A 22,909-nucleotide genomic window follows, 5' to 3' on the forward strand; every position below is an offset into this window, starting at 1 on the left:
GACTAGTTTCTTAACTTACATTTTTGAATAGTAGACCGTTTTTTGGTGGGAAAAAATGAATTTTCAAAGATATATAATTTATAAAACATTACTTTATTCTTGCACTCTTTATATATTGACAAGAGTTTCTGAGTATTTAATTTTAATTTGTCGGGTAAAAAAAAAAATAATGAAAATCTAGCAAGTCATTTTTACTTGGAAAATCATAAACTGAATTTGACGTTCACGACCGTAGAGTGTCGCCATACGTATCGTATTTTATTATTCTGCACGTCGAGAGCTTTTTTTTCATCTTTAAAAAATATTCTTATTTCGTTGGCCATGAAATTGATTTGATTACTGAATGCTCGAAACCCACGACTGTTGGCGGCTCAGATAGTGTTACAACAGTTTTCACCGAAAATAATTGTTGTAAGAAGTGGAAATTGGGGTATTGTTACTTTCATATTACTTATCGAGCAAATAAAACGTGACAATAATAAATAACTTTCTCAGCCCAATTTGTTTGGCAGTGGAGCCATTTACCCAGGCCATCCTATCGCATCATCCGTTCCCACAATGACTTCCATCATCTGATTGTGTATTGAAAACAATATTATGTGCTTACTTTGTAGATATGTTGTAAGCATTCCAACAAACGAATCGTTCCTAGAACACTTACGTTTTTTTTTATATACTAGGAGGCAACTTGCTGACATACATCTTTCAAAACATGTAAATCATATAATATATATATTATAGTATTTTTCACAAATCTCGTAGTGTATCGTACAAGTAGAATAACATATTCAATACTATTGTTGAGTTATTTGTAAAAAACCAATATCCTGTGCATAGTTTTCAAACGACAAATATAAATTGCTTTTGTTTATTTAAACTTGACTTGCTCAGTGGTTTGTTTATTCGTTTGATTTCAGCAAAATTACACGCTAAGGAATTCGAAAAAATGGTGTGTACAGTCCGAATCTTTGTATAAACAATTGATTTTTTGATTTGTGTGTATGTTTTTATTTTTTATTAAGCGCGTCTGGATTTTTGTCAATTCGCAACAAAAATTCAACTATTTAATGTAAACCATTCAATGGCTTTGTTACGGACGCCACATGGTATTTTTATAATATTTATTTACGTCTTGGGCAGCTATATAAATAAAAAAATGGCACGTTTTTTACGGTAATTTTTTTTAATGACGACTTAAACACAAATCAGTGTAATTAACACAAATAATAAAATATAATCAATGGTCTTATGATTGTAAATGGCGAATAAAAATAGGACGACGTGGTGGTACTTTTTTACTGTGTATTTATTGTATATGTGTGTCAATTTAGGTTACTTTGTAGAGGTCGTACAGATGGTGCAGCTGAAGGAGTGTGATGGTGACGGTGACATCGTCTGATCTCCAGTATGATGATGGACGACGAGATACAGGAGACAGTTGAATCGATTCTGGGCAAAGGCGTAGTTGTTGTAGACTGCGAGAAGAAATCCAGCGTCAAGGAGGAAGAGGTGTTGTTGGTCAACGGTTGTCCCGTGTCCTTGGACGGGGACGACGGAGCTGCCATTAAACGAGCGTTGTTGCGGGGAGACGTACCCGATTGCGACTTGCTCAATCAGATATTGATTAGAGCAGGGATACTGAGAGCGCCCGTACATTTAGAGACCAATTTGAGCGTAAAGTCGACTGTGGTGACCCGCGAAGAAGTGACCGTGGCTAGAGCCGGCAAAGTGGTCGATGAAAGGTCACGGGAGACCAAAGAAGACAACTATTATACGAGTGCCACGTCCGAAGTGTGGGAACCCGTGTCGGTAGTGAATGGACCTCGGGCCAAGTGTTCCCAGCCCGTTGGTCCCGCCAAAACGACAGGGTCACCGCACAAGTATAAGGAGACGGTGACGAGCAGCAGCACGCGAACTGAAGATGGCGTTGACGGGACGCCTCTGCAGCCGGGTGGCAACTTCGCACATACCGCTCATTTAACAGACGGGAATAATCTGGCCAATGGCATACGTGCCATCAAATTGAACGGTATACACGATCCGCGAGGTGACTACGGTATGCCGCTTTGCAATGGTAGTTCCGACGTAAGTGTGTTCCAGCAGTCTTACCATTATTGAGTTTAAAATGAGCGTACAAGTTAAAAAGTTAGGTAGTTGGTTTAAAAAGTAACGAGGGAAATTATGAAAATATCAAAAAGAGCTTTTTGGCGCGAATACCTTGATTTAATTTACGAGTGTTTTTTGAAGAATATTCTTAAATATTTCGATTGCTTAGAAAAGAAAACCTTAAAATTGATTTTATAATCATTTTGCAAAAAAAAAAAAAATAAATAAATAAACAGTAAAATCGTTTTTATATAATGAAACAAAAATTTGCAAACCATTTATTATATTTAGTATATTGGTTGCTTTATGAGATTTTTTTTACGAGATAATTGTAACAAAAGAAACTAAAACTCAATAAATAACAAATATGGAAACACACCAAACAAATTTCCTTTTTTTATGGTAGAAGTCAACACAATTATGTCGTTTACTTGGCACTATGAAAGACATATTTGAATAAAAAAAATTATATTTGCTAGGTTTTGCCCTTTTATGGTTGAGGTAGGGAAGGCACAGTGCACTGTGAACGTTTTTTTCGCACTATGTGCCAGGAGGCATGTAACAAAGCGCACTAAAACATATCATTTATTTTTTGTCGGTTACAATATACTGCATTACGTGTATTGTTACACTTATACTCTATAGGTATATGCTGATAATAATTCATAAATGTCCTCTTCTGAGTGTGTTTGTACAGACAATATTACAGTACTAAATCAATAATAAGCAGCAGATACTAAGAATAATATTCTATTTTTTTTATTTTAAAAGGCATATTTAATATCTCGAAAATTTCACTGTCTATTATGAATCAAACATCTTTCCATAATTTCGAAATTTTTATAGTTTTAAATAAAAAATCCTTTTTATAAGTTAATCTATTAGTAGCAAGTTGTTATCATTTTGATTGAACTGTTGAAAAAACGGTACTATCTAATCTCACTTTTTAAATGTTATTATTTTGAAATTTTAATAGTAATCATATGGTGAATAATAAAATAATAATTATAAACAAAGTATAATTTTTATAATAATAATAAAGGGTGTAACTATACGTGATTTTATTCATTGAACGTTTGACTGTCAACTGGTTACTGTTAATTTCTTTAGAACTCAGTAACAGCTAACAAATTTAATAAATAATTATGCATCAGGATTTTTTTGTAAATATGTTAATCGTTAAAATATTGATTGGTTTAATGAAACTATACAATGATTATTAAAAAAATAGAATTCATTTCATTTAAATTACTATATCTTTTTTTGTTGTTGTGTAAGTCAACCTTTATTTTAATTTGAAATAACTTAAATTACCATAACATTCTTAAATAGTATGTTTTATAACATATTACTAATTGACGTGGTAGGAACACAAAGGGTTAATGGTTACTTCAGTTTATTGTATACACAAAACACGATAAAAATTAATGTAGTTAAAATTACCAAAACGTTAGTCAATGTTGTCGTTATTGTTTTGTTTTTCCATAGTGACTTTGAATGAATGCTACTTATTGCCCCTTTTAGGTTCCCACCACATTCAAGTGTCAAACACTCTAAAAATGATGTATACAGTGAAAGCAACGTTGCTCTTAAATGTTTATTCATTTTATGGTGTGATGCATTTACTTATATTTTTTATTTGTATTGAAGACAAATTTATTTAACCATGGAATGTTCGTTCAAGTTAACACGTTGAAATAAATCTACTCGTAGTTTAATTATACGCATTACTTGTGACAAGATTTATTTCTTTTAGAATATGTGTAAAAATTAAATATCCCCTAGACAATTATGGCTGTCTTATCGGTTACAGTAGTATTAAAATGTATAAAACCAATGACAATTGGTGTGTTTTATTGTTTTTAGTATTTACGACGCAATTTGTCCTCTGTAGTAAAACTCATTCAAATAACAAATCATTACCACGTGATCATGAATCTAACCGGTTGTTTTTCTTCAACAACTGTTCATTTATGTAGTAGAATTGAAATCCTTTTTTTCGATTCGCAGACCAAATGTTTTGTTGTTTATTTATTACTGTCACAGGTTTTTTACGTGTTTTCTAGTCTATTCGCCGTTTTTTCGACTTATGGCCGAATAATTTCTACCACACAGAAGAAAGCTACGGAAGCAATAATAATTTAATGGCTCGAGTTTTGTAGCCAAAGAACAACCACCTACTGTTTTTCTGTCCGATAAATCAAATTGAAAAGTTGCATTTGACGCCAAAAATATTCGTGCCATGTTTTGTTTCATTTATTCCAACTGGGTTTCAAACAGAGTCGGCGGCATCCGATGAGAACATAAATTGTATAATTCGCATTACCGAAATTCGTCAATTTGTATTTTTTTTTTGCTGCGTATTGATCAACCAGAAGAAAGAGATACGTACAATTTTTTTACGACTAAAACCGCCGCGGTTGCCATGGGTTGCATGTAAGCACTCCAGAGATACTTCATTTAGTAAAACGAAATACGTGCTCCGCATGAATTATTATGGCCCGAGGTTATAAAACAATATGTTTCAAATAGTACTGTCAAAGAGTTCAACTGTTATCGTGTTCTTAAAAGCTCGTTTGTATGCAGTCGGTGATAGTCATAATGAGAGTAATTACCGAAAGACTGACGATGTTAACGATGATGCTTCGTGTACCTTCAATTTGTAAAAATAATTACTTAAAAAGAAAATGACAATTTACAGAGGAAAGACGAATTGTAAATTGACGACAGTTATGTATTAAGTATAAATGTAGGCAAACATGCTGTAGATTCTAGAAATTCGGGTTACGCATTGTTTTTATAATAGACAGGCCAATTTGTGTCAATGTTAAGTGCAATACGCTTTAAATTGCAATTAAATAAATATGTAGTGCAAATCAGTGTTGCCGTGATGAAATTGGAAATAAATTGTTTTTGTCGTATCAAGTATTTTTACCCGTGACGTTTTTATTGTAAATTTTGCTCTCGCGAATTTACCATTTGTATGTTTACTTTATCTGCCTAAATAGTATAGTCAACTGTAGATAAACATTGGAATATTTCAAAGAAACTCCACCATTTTTTCATTAATACTTAATGAAAAAACTATGCCTATAATTATTATAGGCATAAAGTCTGTTATATATTTGTAGAATCTTGCGGAGAGTATATCTCAATGCCAAGGTTACATTTTCAGGGTCGTTTACTATAGTAATAAGAATAAAAATAAATGCATTGCGCCATCTATCATTGATATTCGATTGAACTTTGAGTATTTCCTTGGTTATATAGATAGCGCTATTGTATATATTTCCAAATTTTCTCGTTTTTTTAATGCAAAATAAAATATAATCATTTTTATTATCATTCGAATCGTTTAACTTGCGTTTTATAGGGACATTACCTATTTGCATCTAAATAGAAGTAACAATATCCATTCGGACATTCAGTAAATGATTCATAAAAAAAGAAACTTTTATATTGTAAAAAGTTTTGGAGTGTATATTTTCCTTTTTCATAAATCTTTTTTGATTTTCAAGACGACATTTCAATTAAAATTTATTATGATACGAAGTGTTTTTGTGAAGAATTCAATAAAATATTTTTTTCGTCCTTGTCGTATAATTTTTACTTACAATTTATCTTAGTTGTTATTGGATTTAAATTTTTTAATTCTTTTTTATCATTTTAAATTATCATAATATTTAATTTATCCAAATTATCACAAGCAAATTAAAATTTTTAAATAAAAAATAATAATAGTCATATTAATTAGCAACAAATTATTTGTTTAATTAAATTACAATACTAAAGCTGGAGAGCTCAACTAATAAATTTAAAAATAATAAGATGGCTGTTTTTAAAATCACTTTGGAAGTTTCTTTAAGTTGTTGTATATTTAATTCCGTAGGTTTTACAATATGTATTTATGAAATTCATCTGTTTTCTTTGATACAAGCAATAGCTTTCAGAGAAGAGGTTAAACACGAAATATAAATTAACAAAATCTATAATACTAATTGATTTTCAGATGCACAAATTGGTCTGAGTCATTTGAGTGGATAGAGCAAAGCTTGAATGACTTTGCAAATTTATGGCATAATAACATCTCGTAAATTAATTTTAAACACCCAGTTTTAAAATAATTATTTCTAAAACATATTAACGAAAAAAAATGTGGTATTGATAGATTAATTGTAGAAGTCATACATTAGCATTTTTATTGAATCTTCTTATGTTATTTCGAAAGTAATTGTTTATATTAATTTTTAATGAATTTTTATAAATTGTAATTATGTTAAGTTATTTATTTATAAATAAATAAATATATTAATTTAAACATAAATTACATGGTCGAGTATTTTAATTTATATTTATAATCTTATCAGCGAAAAAATATACTTGTGTTATATTACACATTAAGTTTCAAATGCAAATTATCCTACACGTCCGTCTGTTTATTTTAATAATTTTCTAAGCCTTATCTGTATTTTTGCTTTATAAAATCATATTTTAAGATCAAAATACTTTACATTTTTTGTTCTCATTATTTAATTTATTTATATATTTTTAAATGTTTACTCTAGTCAAATAATTTTAGTAAATAAACAATTTAAAATTCTTCAAATGAATAGTTATACAAATAGCTTAATGAAAGTTTAAAAAATAGCTTAATAATTTTTTTTTAAATATCAAATATTGGCACTTGACGATAAAAAGACATTTTCCATATAATGTAACATTTGTTACTTTTATGAAAAACATTTAATTTAAATATCTCAAGATTCATAAGTCAAATAAAATAAATGATTACTTAGAGTTTTTATCTTTTATTTTTTGAGTACTGAGACATTATTTACTATTTTAGAACAAATATAGGTTTCATAACTTCAGTAATTATACTTCATGTAAAGATATTATTTTTATATATATAAAAAGAATATTTACGTTTTAAGTTTAAAATTATTTATTAATGTAAACCAGAATTGAAAATTTCAAGTAAAATGTTTTTACGTTAATTTGCTATTAGAAATTTTTTTTAGGTTTTTTATAACGGAGAATGGTTTTTAAATGAGCTTTTGCAAATCCATAAAGAGCAAATATGTTCATGTTTTTATCGGACTTACATAAATCGTACGATTATAGCGAATATTATTATTTTGGTAGAACAATTAAATGTACTCGCTACCCTTCGGGGTTTTATGGAGTAACTTATTTATGTGCGACAGATATTCACTTCCCATAAATCAATATATCCGTAGAATAATATATATATTCAAATACCAGCAAATGAAAAAAAGTACAAAAAATAAATAACGTCTTTGTACCATCCGTATAGTTTTATATAAATCAAGCTGTGTGTTATTAAAAAAAAAGTTTTAAGCGGTACTTGAGTAAGTCGGCAAACTTTTTGGTCGTAATATCTCTGAAGTCCCCGTGTTTTATTTCCGATGATTTAAATGCAAATACAATTTTATTGGTGTGCGCTGTGTTACAAACAAAAGAATTTTGCCTTATGTAAGCTGATGTCTGCAATAGTACCGTGTAAAGGAGTTTTATTGCAGACAATATCAATATGAAGAACATCAACTAAACGATTCGTCGTCTCACATTTCTATATAGACTTCCGAGTTTTGACAAAATTAAATTTCCGGCCACGACTTGGCGACTTCACACTTTTAGTGGGTCAATTAAAAGTTTCTATTCTTTTCTATAAAGCGTTAAACCACATGGGTCTGTACATATCTAGATTAAGACTCTGTTTTATATTGTAGAGGTGTTGTGTATTATTATTTATTTTTCTATTGAAAACTGGAAAGCTACTGAAATATATCGAGCTTACGATAGGTTCAATTTAAAATGGTGTATACGATTAAATCTCCAGAAAAAACGTTGTTGAATACAATGTTAAAGTGGTTATAAAAATTAAATTATTATTTTCTTTTAACGGGGGAAATATTATGATGGCGTCAGTTTTATTCGTCACAAATCATCAAAATATGATGAAATAATGGTGTTTGATATTATGCTAAACAACTAATGTTCAATAACATTTTTTATAAATAATATCGTTAACAACTAAAAACATAAACTAGACAATTTTGTTATATATTTCAATAAAGAACTAAATTTATTTAATTTTTAGCTATTGATGTGTTTCAATAAAAGGCTTAAAGTGTATTTATTTATTAAGTTGATATATTTACTGAAAAGCAATGAAAATATTTTTTCTTTAAAATGTTAGTTTCTTAATTTTGTTATTATTTTCTTGGACATGCTTTCATGTTTCTTTAATTAAATTCTGAACATTGTTTTCAATTTCCTTTGTTTACAGATGCATTTAAGCGCACCTCTTAAACAAACCATACACCGGTTTGAATTTCTAAAAAAGAAAAGGATCGTGTTGAGTAATAATTATTCTATAGACTTATTTCTGCATTCTCTTGATTTACATAATTTTTAATTTAAACATAATATATTCTTATAACTAGAGGTCGGAATAATATTCTTTTAAAATAGTCAAAATAAGATGCTAATATTCTCCTAAAAAATTGAAAATATTCTTCTAATATTCTTTAAAAATTTTCGTTAAATATTCAAAATATATGCATATACAAGATAATATTCTCCGAAATTGAAAATATTCTTTTATTACAAAAAAATCTTAACCTAACATTTAATCTGATATTTCAAAATTAATTAATGTGGTACAATTCTACCTATTAACTGAAATACTTTTTTCTTATATTCAAATAAACAATACATTACATTATATAATTTAACTTAAAAAAATCTGACTTAAAATGTTATCAGCTTGATAAAATTATAATAATGACATAATTTTAATTAAGAGAATTCTCCTCTTTGGAAACAATTAACAACTATGTTCATTTCCATATTTTCTGGTGTCATTTTTGTACGGCGATCTGACAAAATATTTTTGTACGTACTGAACGAACGTTCAACGTCTACTGAAGTCACAGGAGCATACTGAAAATCAGTAACCACAGTAGGTGGAAAATTACCTACAAGTTGTACATCATTATTTCCCTCCAAGACTTTTGATATGTTTTTTAAAATTGAGAGTCCCTGATTTTTTTGTTGAAGTTGATCCATTTTAATTTTAATTTTTTCTCCATTTTCTCCAGGTATTTGTTGAAGTTTAACAATTGTATTTTCAATGAGATTTATCGAATCAACAAGAGACACATTTGATTTTTCTAGATTTTTTATGCATGTTATAAGCATAAGAAAATGGGTCTTAATAAATATAAGGTCATTTTCTACAGATTTTAAGTCAAGAACTGTTTTACATTTAAGTATAGACTGACTAGGAGACTTCTGCTTTATCAATTCTTCTATAACTTTTTTTAAACTTTGGAAGTTATCACAATTAAATATAGCAGCTTCCAACCAAGTTCCCCATCTTGTCAAAACTGGTTCTAAGGGTAATGGAATGTCAGGTAATATTTCTTTATACACTTGAACATTATACGGAGCTTTTAAAAATACTTTTTTTATGTTGTTAATTAATTTATTAACGTCTGGATACATTTCTCTTACCTTCTCTGCGATCCTATTAAACATGTGAGCTACACATGTTACGTGGATTAAATTAGGGTAAAATATTTTTAATGACTGACCAGTTTTTACCATATATGGTGCAGCATCCGAGAGCATCAACAAAACTTTTTCATCATTTCCACCTGAGGGCCACAGTAATTTTAATCCATCATTCACAAATCGAGCCACTGTTGAATGGTTAGTTTTTTCCAAAACTTTACATGTCAAGAGAAAAGAACGAGTTGGGTGATTTGACTTTAATATTCCAACCAATAAATTGGCCACATAACGACCGTTTATATCTGTTGTCTCATCAACCGCGATCCAAATGTTATTTTCACCAATATCATTTTTTATTTTAGTTAAAGTTTTATCATAACAAAGGGAAAGATAATTTTTTCGTAATAAACTTTCATCAGGTATATGTTTGCCAGTATATTTTTCTAAAAAAGCTCGAAATTGTGGATTTTGTAGCTTATACCACGGTATATTAGCAGCAATTAAACTCAAACATAGGTCTTCATAGAATTCATTTACATTTTTTTTAGATGTAGATTCTGATAAAAACAATTGTTTTGGATTATTAGACTTACGCTTTAAAGCTTCTTGGTGTGATGATGTGTTCACATGTTGGATTATTTGAGACTTTTTAATGCATGGTATGTGTTTGTCACACAGTTGACAAAAAAGAGTCGTCCCATCAATTTTAAAGTTTACATTATCTTTATTTAGTGGTAGTATCCACTGAGCAATTAAATTTTTTAATTTGCTTGGTGGGGTTTTCGGCATTTTGGAAAATAAGTAATTAAAAACAAACAACTAAAAGAAATGAAACTACACTCGGTATGATAATACTACGTATACACGACGAGCGACAAAGAACGATAGACAGATTGAATGTCAACTAATTCAACCACACACTTACATCATTTATGTTGTACAATAATCTTTGTACCTACCTCTTCTAGGAACACGATAATAATGATTATCATTTATAATGATAAACGAATATTTAGAGTTATTTTTATAATGTTTTTCTAATTCATTTCTACTTTACATGACTTGTAAAGCATTTTAATCATAAGTCTACACATAGTTTTCTAAAAAATAACAGACTAAATTTATTTAGTATAATATTATGTATAATTTTGGTCAAAGCAACAAAAAAAATCCAAATTCCATAAAATTAATCGAAATATTCTCAAATATTCTTTTTTAAGCAAAATATTCTTTTAACTTAAAATATTCTCAAATATGCAAAAAAAACTTTTGCTATTGATATTTTTTTTTCCCGATTTGTAAAGATTTCGAACCCCCGCATGTCTACATACGCTCAAAAAAAATATGTTAAATAATATAATTCCGACCTCTACTTATAACCATACAAAAAAAATTTTTTTTAAATGTTAGAAATGGTCATGTACTAATAGTTAAATGATAGTTACAATGGATTCTGATATTTACAGATAAAAATTTATATTCGCCAAAATTATATTTCTTTGGGAAATCTTTAAACTTTTTTTGTTTTATTACAAAAAACGTTCTGCACAAAGACTTAAATAGTATAGAAACTTAGTTCGATTAACGGGAGTTGAAAAGTAAAAAATATATTATATAACACACTAGAAAACATGTTTTACGGAGTAACATGTAACTTTGTATACCACATGAATGGTTGTAAAAGTATTACTTTCCAGTTTAGTTAGAAGGTTAATGTAGTGTTATTTTTTCTAAAAAAAACTTCACAATAACAAAACTTAATTTAAATTTAGTACACTAATTATTTGTGAAATCCAATAGTGCTTAAAGAAGAACACAAGCTCAATTTTGAATTAATGATTTATTGAATTTTATTTATACCAGTGTACTTGTACTGAATTTTGAATTATAGTTGAAGTTTTTCAATGAATCAATAATAAATTTAGTGAAATATATTCTATTTTTCATATCATTTTATGTACATCAAAAAAATCCTATTGTAGTTTATGTTATTTCATGGTTTACTTATAAGTAAAAAGCCTACAACCTTTTGACACCTTAAAATATTTAAAGTTTTATTTATTCTTTGGCGAAACAACGTCGAATAATGTTACCGATGAAATTATGTTCCGATTTCCACTTTTATACATGTCCATTTCATGTATTCCCAGAAAAAGATAATCGAGACTGATACACTAAAGTAGTTTCATAGTTCATGAACAGATTTGACACTAACTTGATTTGTACTGAACAACGTGGAACTCGATCAAATCACATTATTAGTTGATAAACGAACAAAAAGAAAAACAGACGGTTAGAATGGTTGTATGTGCTCAGTGTAGTAGCTATAACTTGGTATTTATAGGAAAATATTTTCCCATTTGTGATACTTTAGTTCACATTGATACAAAGATTTCTTGTAATGAATGTATTGTGATACTGTCAACATAAATTTCATTTTGTTTTCATCTTATAAATAAAAATATAAAAATACATTTTGTTGTTCCACAATAGCTTTTTTGTATTTTCAAATTATTAAAAAGTAAATATTATAGTAATGTACTCTTATTTTTTTCAGCAATCGTCATATGGAGGTTCTCCGTCACCTGATTTAATGTTAAAAGAAGGAAATATACGAAGGGTAAGTGTTCCATAGTAAATTAAATCAATTAAAAATCGTATATAATCATTTCCTTTTGAGTAATCTGTTTTTATTAAAAATAACTTGGTACTTATAGTAAATAATCATTATACACTATGGTGTTGTGTCGACAATATGCCGTTTATAAAGAATAGAAGTTATATATAGTCTATTTCTATATGCGTGCCGGAGAAATCGGTTTTAAAAAAAGTATGTCGTTTTGTAGTGGATTTTTTTATAATTTGGAACTCATAAAATGAACTTCCGCTGGAGCACGGTAGTAATGTGCCGTCGCTATTTGTGGAGATAATTGGGCCATAAAAACAAAATATTATAAATTATCGAGTTTTAAGGATAAACGCCTCAGGAAAACGTAGACCTGGGCATTTTATTAACCTCCAGGGACTACGGCTAAAAATTGCTTTGTAAAACGTTCAGTCATTATTTTCCTATTTTACAATTGGTGTATGAGTATTATTTCGGTTCAGAAGAAAACTGAATAACGATTTTAATGTTTAGTTTTATCTTACCAATGGTATCATTTCCCTCTTTGCCACTTCCTCTTTTCAATTCGTTACTACCACCAATTGACTATGTTCCTTTAAAGGCTTTCTCTGTTCTTTCCATAAAACTCTTTTAAGTACTTGGCAATGTGAATGGACTGCCTTACCTTTAAACTACACCAAGTGGTACAGAAAAATTTGTCCCATTGTACACCCCTTGGTACCTAGTTCTACAACTTAAATCTCAATAGAAATTTTATCGTCTTAGATTTGGTCACAATCTTTTGCCAGCTTTTGCTTTTTGTTATTTCTTAATTCTTCTCCTTATTGTATTTTTTACAACAAAGAACATTTAGGCAACTTTTCTCATTATCTATTAAATCGTTCTTTACTATCTAAAAATAGAATTTTATTAGTCAGTATTTTAGTTCTTCATAAAATTCATAATCTCTTATCCGATATAATTTGAAAGTCTCAATTTAGTGTAGTTATTAATCATATTATATCTTTAATCCAGATGCAAATATTATTATTTTAATAAATTTAACGATCCACTAAATATAAATTATTAACATTTGGTATTTATAATAGTCGAGGTGTAATATTTGTAAAAATAAAAACTTAATTAATAAATAAAAATGTTGCTTTTTCTTAACTATAAAGTATGAGTAATGTTAATCATTAATAATAACGTTAATCCATATAAATGTATGTTCGATAATCTTAAAGGAGGAAAAAAGTTTAAGAAGTGGTTGTTCACTGACCCGTACTTTTATGCTGCAGGTCTTTGACGAGGGTATGTCTCATTATGGAATTTTCGCTAAAATAAAAGTTGAAGGTTTGTTAAAGTCAAATAAGATAGGTTTTTAAGTCTTTTTTTTAAACTTTTTATGGATTAATTTATCTGAAAACAATACGCGTCATACTTATACGCATACAAAATGCACAATATTTCGATAAAAGCTTATTGTATGTATATAAAATTGAATGTATATAAAACATACATTATCTCGGCATGTTACATTTGAGGATCATTTTCTTGTGTTGAATGAGCAGTAGTTGTGTATTTATTGTAAATATGTATTCAGAATTTTCATAAAACTTTTATCCAAAAAAGTTCCTGGAAATGATTTAAAAAAAAAATAACGTAGTAGTACTTATTTTATCAGAAGACATCATTTTTAGTTATGAAACATCTTTCGTTGGCTTTTGTAATCGTGTATTTGATATGATTCAAGTGTTTGTTTTTCTCAATAAAATTGTTCTTCGTATTTCTGTTTATAAATTGATAAAGTGATAAGATTTTATTAAAATCTTTAAACGATAAACACGACTTATTGTTGTTATATATTTTAGTTATTCCTGACAGTACATAAATTAATCAGGATGTAATGATTGTGTAGAAAGTTCAGTGGGAGTATAAAAAACACAATCAGACGAAAATTTGCATACATTTTCTGAGAGTAATTTAAGTAAGTTGATAATAATATCTTGATTAGACTTTAGTGGACTCAATTTACTTTATTGCACCGGTGTGAGATCGTAGCATCATATATTTTGATCCCTTAACTCTCGTTTGTTCTTAATTTTCAAAGAAAAACCTTTTTTTTTTTATGCTAATTCTTGTAGATACATATAATAGAGTTATACTTGTATATTTTTCGTTCTTCATTAGTGTTAGAGTGATAAATTAGGTTACCGTACTTTAAGTTTGCTCATCTTTTTACATGCAATTTTTAGATATTAAAATAGTATTTTTTTTTAAATACCCTAGAATACTTGAGTGTTATTAAATACATGATAATGTTGTCAGTAATAAGATTCTATAGTAGTTGTATAAAATTGTATTAACATAATTGTATAAAGATTAATTACATAACATGCCTTTAAATGTATATTATGTAATATACTATCGAGAGTCTAGAATTAAAGGAACGTATCATCCAAAATTAGGAAACTTCGATTATTAGTCTATTTCAACCAATAAATAACACTTTTTTAACGTGAAAATAATGTACCATAAATTATGTTGGAAGACATATTTTTTTATTAGCTTAAATGACAAATGAAAATTTAATTTTACACTCCTGAAAAGTATGAAATTGGTTGTTACAATTCTTTAATTCTAGACTGTCGTTGTATAGAATTTTTAGTAAGTTAGGAAAAAGATTTTTCAGTGTTCTTATTGATTGTTAAAATTGATCTGTTTCCTTACTTATTGATCCTTTGTATGATAGCGCATTTGACAACGCTGAAAGCATCTAATAACAAAATGCATAATCTTTCTCTGATTTATACAGATTCTTGAAAATCTTAAATAATTATTAACTTGCAGTAAAACAAATTGTAAAATGAGTATAGTAATGATAACGTATAGGTGAAATTATTTTGGCTACTTCTATACCTATAATCTGTAGAGATCGACACTTTTTCTATTTTATAAAACGGAATATGTGCCAATTTACTTTAAGTGTATCATCGTCTGTCGTGTATATTTTTCTTCTGCATGTAAGTGACTTAAACACATTTTTGATGATAAATCACTCTTTTATTCGAAAAAAGAACCATGATCATTTTGGATACATACCGAAAAGAGCACATTCCAATCTATTAATGATTATTGCGACTCTACGAATTTCAGTTCGTGACATTTAAAAGTTTGTTGATGAAAAACAAAAGAATATGTATGAAATTCAAGGTAATTTTCTGAAGAATCCCTGTTTTTCTTGAAAAAATCACTTATTTGGTCAATGACATTATGCGTGCAGTATAAATATTGTTTTTGAAACTTGTGTCGAAAACTTAAGTAATCAACTTCATGTTTTCAGTTCACAATGAAGTTTCATTATTGTTACAACAATATTTCTGTCATCCGACATCATTACTTAAGCGTCCTTTCGATTTAAGAGTCTCTTTATTGAACGAGACTAATTTTCTAAAAGCCCCGAAACGATCAACCAACTAATTTTCATCAATTTACACGCCCTACATATTTTGTCCTCGAATCGTCCAACATCTCGTCTTGTTGTTGTGTCTATATATTTTCGGTAAATCATCTTGATAATATTCGATTATAGTTTCCGTTTAAACTCCTGTCGACAAATAACTATGTTATCGTATTGGGTATTCTCTGTGACGAACACCACTTATATATCAACAAAAATATAAAAAACACTACTTTGCTAATACTATCACCACCGTTATAACCTATTGAATTTTTAATTTAGAAAGTAGTTCTGCTTTGAATTAATGGTATGATCGTATCGTCATGATCGAATGACTTGTAGTACGTGACGATGTGACTTTTATTCTTTTGTATTTACTTGCAATTCTAGTAAAATAGCACCTATGTAAAAAAAGTCTTTGTTTTAGGGTGATATCAGTACCAAAATCAAAAAAGAAAAGAGACGTCATGTTGACGTTATGGAGGGTAGTGAAATAAAAAATTTACGACAATTATTTATTAACAAGCGAAAAGAGAAATAATAAAAAATTAAGACTTTTTTCCTTTTCGAAAAAAGTCATTTCTACTTTATGGTCTACTTTTCTAACATCGCCTGTGTCTAAATAACAAGTATTAATTGTCGAATACTAATAATGTAATTTTGTTGATTTCCATGTCCAATTTCAAGGAGTGGTCCATTTTAATTAAATTTAATATTTTGTTTTTTATTTTTTAATAATGATTATGTTTATTGAGCATGTCAGTAACATATATTATTAAAGAGTAATAACATTAACATTTTAATGTTATTATTTAACGGTACTAGTTTTTTGTACATAGTCGTTGATTATTTCTAATCGTTTTTAAAATTATCTAGTCTTAAAGACCATTATTTAATTTAAAAATATATAATTTATAATTTTGAGTAAATAATTCAGGAAGAGTCTGAAACACCAAAAAAATTCTACATTTTAATACGAAATAGAGTTCAATTTCCAAATGCACGCTTAAGTACTGCAATACACATTTAATTGTAATATATATTTAATTTTACTAAGAAGAATCATTCATTCTTAATTTAAATTGTCTTTTAAAGACAATTTATCTATTAAACTCTAAGAAAATATTCATCATAAAACCAACCCGATGACCACCTCTTTAGGTATTATATTGGATAATTATTAGATTTATTTTTTTCAACAATAATATATCGTTTTTGCAAAAAGGGTATAAGGGCGATTTAAAATAAATATATATATGTTCATTTAAATTATTCTCTAAAAATTTTTCATTGTTTGACAAATATATTTGAAAACATTTCCATAAAAAGTTCGCAAACATTACTGTATATTTTCAAATCCAAGAAGATTTTTTTTCCTCACTCTTCTTTAAAATTATTTACTGTATGACTAAATATTGACTAAGTTCGTTTTTATTTTATGTAGTTCAAAGTTATTAAAGACGTATTAAGTTTTGGCTTATTAATAGCTTGATTATTTTAATGACATTTTTAACAATATTTTGTATTTACTTCATTTAAAACGACGAGTTATCATTCTAAAATAAAAAGTGTTATGGTATTTCTGAATTTTACATAGCGACACATTAGCTATACCTATGCATAATGTCTATGGCACAGATGGTTTTTCAATATTAATAAATAACAAAAATTATTAAAAAAAGTTCTGTTTTGAAACTTTTTGTGTTTATGTTTATATTTGGCTCGAAGTAAGAAATCATTTGCATTTTTGTTATATTTACTATATAGTTATAACTTGATTGTTTTTTTTTTTATATTAGTTTCAGACTAAAGAGAGGTTTTTGCATTGAATTTTAACCGCGCATTTTCATATTGTGATACTGAAGGTTTGCTTGGTGGTCGATAAGTACTTATGCTTAATCGTCGACCCTGTCATAGGCAGCTATGTTTGTTTTTGGGTACTCTAAAGTTAGAAGATATTTAAATAAACTGTCTACGACTAAGGTTTTTTTTTTCGAAACTCAACTTAGATATTATTTAATAACTAGGTTTTAAGTGCATGTTTATTAAGTATCCCGATATTAACTGGTAAAAGATTGGAGCCATAATTTTTTTTTTTAGTTAAGTTTAAGTATGACTTGATCCAAATCCTATACAAATATAGTGATTTTATACTTTATTATTACGAGTTTAATGCAAAAACGTATTCATCATGAGACGTGCCTCTCTCAACTGTCAAATACTTTTTAAAGAAGAAATATTTTGTATGGTAAATTGTTGCTTTGGATGTAGTGTAAGACTATTTGTTTGAATATTACTTTTCTCAGTATTCTGTTGGGAAATCTTTTTTGAGTTTGGAATGGATATGTAGAGTCAAAAATACAGTGTAAAAATAACGACATATGGATACTCCAATGTTATTTAAAACTTTCTACTTTATTTTTAAAATAAATACTTTTCCGTCAAGACTAAAAGCTTTCAATTTACATTAATATAAATAATAATCATATTAAAATATGCAAGTACTCATTTAATCAATTAATGTTTTGGTACCTAAGTGTTCAGACCATTTTTCCTCAATATTCCTTATAATGTTTGTGATTAAAAATGTTATATTACACAAATAGGTCATACATATTATACTATGCAAATTATTATCAGAAAAATAGTATTACCTGAAAAGTTTTATTAGAAAAATACCTTTATTATATTAAAAATCGATAGAATTATAATTTATTCAGTAATTTTACAGAATATTCTAGATCACTTAAGTAGAAATAAACCTCTTAAAAATAGAAATAATTTAATAAAATATTCTTATTTATCTTATGGCTCTGACTTTGAAATTAGATTGACTTACTAGAATATTAAATTTTTCTTCGTGACTAATAAAAATATTGAACAAAAATAAGTTTACTTCCATTACTTTTACATTATTATCATTTTCTTCAATCAGTTTATTTGAACGAGATTGAGTGACGGTATGACTGACGATTTATGTAAATTATTTTTACTTTGTATTAGGAACGTTAAGTAACTATGGTTTCATAAAATCTTTCAAATTATCGAAAAAAATATGATTTGCATTTGACCCTTGGAAAGAATTAGAGCTGCTTAAGGAGCAACTTATGCAAAATGAATAGACACTCGTTCATTAATAATGCATGTGTTTCATTATTTTGAGCTTTATAAACGTTAGAAGCTGCAACGTACATATCCAGTGTGTTATTTTGCTGGGCAAACGTTTACTTAAAAACATCATCGACCACAAAATAGTATATTATGTACATAAGCTTCCTTTTGACTCGTAAGCGTTTGTCTAGGGGACGAATTTTGTTTATTTTTTGGAATAGGATGAACGCGAGTGCACGGTAAAGTTTCTAACCCTCTTAAGTGTATTTTTATGGTAAAAAATAACGTTATACGGGTTTTCTTAAAAGGAACTAATAGTAATAGTAAATAATGATTTTATAAATATTGCAAGGTGTTCTGTGAAAACGAGTTATTTGACTTTTTGTCGCCACGTCGTGTCATAACTCGTTCATTCATTCGTGTAAAGTTTTTGGCGATATTATAGTGGCCCATTATTGCGAGCAACTGCTGCACTTGTTTCGTGTCAGATAAGAAACCATTTATGATATATATCCTTCGTCGATTTGCGGTCGGTTGAAAGTAATATTACATGATATTATCCCCTTTGTGTTATTCGCACCTTATACTACTCGAATAAATCTATCGTAATATTTCACTAATGTACAGTGACAATTACGAGTTCAACTATTTAATAGTATTTTTATTGTAGAAAAAAACGATTTTCCATGTAAAGGGTGACTAGTTGATTTTTTCGTGACAAACTTTTTTTGAAGATAACGTAGAAAAAAATGTCGACTTAAATGTGATGACTTGTATTGGTGACCATTTAATTTAAAGGTTTCGTTGTTTAGTTTTGATTTTTTGACATTTTTAAATCTGTCTAGTTGATCAAGATACCATACTGCTTTTTTCAATAATATTCGGTTTTAATAAAACGCAAAATCGAATATGATGAAGGTTCATGTTTTTCAAGAGTAACGTCGGCACCCAAACAGAAGCAACGGGGTCGTAGTTAAGTGCACTCCGTCCGGTTAGTTCGGTTCGAGTTCTCGTTGCGAACGGTTCGTGTGCGTCTTAGATATTGATGGCCCGTTACATTTCACGTGTTACCTTTAGTGAATCATGTGGTGACGATTTCATTATTGTTTTTTTATTCATCAAGATAGGTTAGTATCAATAATGCAAAAACTATTTAAGGATGACACGCATTTATAAATTGCAAAATATTCCAATTTTCTGTGATAATTAAGCCTTTTTTTATTTTTATTTATACGATTCAGTATAATTTTTTCAACATATGATATTTTTACAATAAAATAACCCTTAAGACCTCTCAAAATAATAAAATTATCTTTTTTATCTTGTTTAAATTAAGAATTTTTTTGAGCTGTTAAAATAACAAAGAAAGTAGTTAATAACCGAATCTAACCATTTTCTTTTCAATTAGTTTAGTAGTAAATTATCAAAAACTGTATTTAAAATAAAAAAAATAATAACTTAAGCTATTATTTTTCGAATCCAATTCGATTGTTAAATTTATATTTATCCAAAAATCACCAATAGAAATAATATTTTTTATCATCAGATAATCACCTTTTTTTTGTTTATCTACTGTATCTAGTAGTTTTTTTTGAAAATGCATTTTGTATTACTTTTTTCTGTCAATTTTGTATCAAAAACTTAGGCTACTCTAGGAAATAATTATGGCACCCTAACTCAAAAATTGTTTAAATTTGAAATTATAAATAGAGTTTATAATAGTTAGAGCTCTCTGTTATAATACTTAAATACTCAATATCTCAAAAAAAAAAACTTGTTGAAAATTAGAGGTTAACACGTTCAAACAATTAAAAATTCCAATATTGATTAATTGTAATTGTACTTCAATTATATTAATAAAGTTATGTTAAAATTATATGAAACCATAATTTAATCACTATATTAATGTAGTTTGTGTTGAGAAATTAATACAATTAAATTTGTTCTAAATGTTATTAAAAATATTAAATTATTATACTAAATAATGTTATAGAATGTAGACAATATTTTTTTACTTTTAATAAAATTCTATAATGAATAAAATATATTTAATTACAACAAAAACTTGAATGACAATAACAAATTAATTGTATGTAAAACAATTGTTAAAACCTCTAGCTTATTGATAGTGAGGGATATTTTATTATTTTACAAGACCTTCCATTGAAAGGAATTTATTAAACACACTTCTCAACTGACGGCTTATTTTCATTCGTAGGATAGGAAGGATTTGTCTATATTTATTATTTGAGTATATATATATATATATATATCAATTGCTGACTTATTTCTTGGGGTTTAATAATATCTCCTTGACAATTAAATATTCGAAACGAGGGATGAAATAAGTAAATAAAGTAAAATTAAATTTGACGGACACATTAATAAAATCCTCTTGTATCTAATATCAATTATAAAAAACGAATGATGATTAATAGTTTTTTAAAAATATCTAAAAGTAACTTCCTTATAAACTGTTAGGTATACTATTAAATGTTAAAATTGAAAATAAAAATAAAAATATTTGGTATAAGATTTTTTTCCTTGACATTTTATATTTTTTAGGTTTATAAATTGTAACATCAAAAGAATTGTTAAAACTAATTTTTTATAATATGGTCGATTTTCAGTATTTTTTTAAAATTTTTCTTTTGATCATTGAAAGCTTGTCATTATGTTCTTTTTAAACTAGAAAATTTAAATCTAAAATTAATCTTAGCGTCACTATTGAGCCACAAATAGAATATTAATTGATACAGTTAAAACAGTTGCCAATGTGAAATAATGCACAACACAGTTGTTTCATTCATGTAAAAAATTACACTTTTGGTTTTAGCTGAATTTAGATTTTAGTTTCTATTTGTTATGATATAAGTAATAGAAATGTATTACAAGTGTTTATTTTAAATAAAAATTGAACGATGAATATGGCAGAATTTAATCTTTGAAAATGTAGAGAAATAGTTAATATTAATATTTTTCAAATCGTTTGTGTTTGTTTTGAAGTTATCTCTACTGCTCTATGATTTATGTTTATAAATGTAAATAATTCGTTTTTTCGGGGGTATTTCCACTACACTAAACTTTAGAGCTTATTTTTATCTAGCACAATCAAACATAAATCCCTCTCATACAACAAGAGAACCGGTGAACTTTATTTATTATTATAATTTTTATCATTCATTACAATAAAATCAAATCGAAATAATCTACCTGCATCGAGTATATAAAGTCTACTGTGTTGAAAATAATATTTTTACATCTAAACATAATTAGTTGATAAAATACCTATGAAGTAGATATAGTGTAATATTCTTTAAAATAAATAAATTTTATTTAAAAAACTTATAACTCACAATTATAGGGATCGGTAAGAGTAATTTATATTATTCTGTTAATGTCAGACAGTATTTTGTAGGTACTCGATGGTTAAGTATTAACCACTGAAATGGATTATTTCGTGAATGATGATTTACTTAGCGAAGTTAGAAATGCGAATGGTTACCGATAAGATTAATTTAACGGATATATAAGAAAGGTATAAAACTAAAGTTGGAGTAACATACACATACGGTTCTCTTATAAGGTTTCTCAATCTTAAAGTTGAGGATTTTACATGGAAAAGTCGTCTGCGTTATCTCTTAATCCGTCAGATTCGCACGTGGTGGTAGATTTCCTTCGTAAAGAAGCGTACGCTCATTAATCATGAGTTCCTACAGTTGCTAACACATACACACACCACATCTACACCTGGTATTTCGTGATCTGATCATTCGAACGTTTTAGATTATTTCGGTGGCCGTCATCACATTCTTACGCTTGAGGATACGAATAGATAAGAAACTCAAAGCACGTTCTGTGGTACCTTCTCTTAGCCAAACTTCGTTCAATACATCATCTACACCAAACGCCATGTGGTCTATATTGACGAATGTGTAAAATCAAACAACAACAAAAACAATTTAACCAAGTAGCGATTTTTTACTTTTAAGACATTTTTAACAAGTGGCGAATGCTGTAATTTGAGTATTTTGTTTTATCATATATTATTCTAAATTATGAAGACAGTTTTCGGTAGACAT

At 27.7% G+C, this 22,909-nt stretch overlaps 1 protein-coding gene across 1 annotated transcript in view; it reads left to right on the forward strand.

Moving 5' to 3' along the window:
* Positions 1-22,909, forward strand: part of LOC126901942 (uncharacterized) — a 108,346-nt gene that overhangs the window by 35,124 nt on the left and 50,313 nt on the right. The window contains exon 3 of the mRNA XM_050678901.1: positions 12,206-12,268. Within this exon, the coding sequence (XP_050534858.1) occupies positions 12,206-12,268 (63 nt within the window). The remainder of the gene's footprint in view (positions 1-12,205; positions 12,269-22,909) is intronic.

The sequence above is a fragment of the Daktulosphaira vitifoliae genome, unplaced genomic scaffold, assembly GCF_025091365.1.
Source record: "Daktulosphaira vitifoliae isolate Bord-2020 unplaced genomic scaffold, ASM2509136v1 Scaffold_3, whole genome shotgun sequence".
NCBI lineage: Eukaryota > Metazoa > Arthropoda > Insecta > Hemiptera > Phylloxeridae > Daktulosphaira > Daktulosphaira vitifoliae.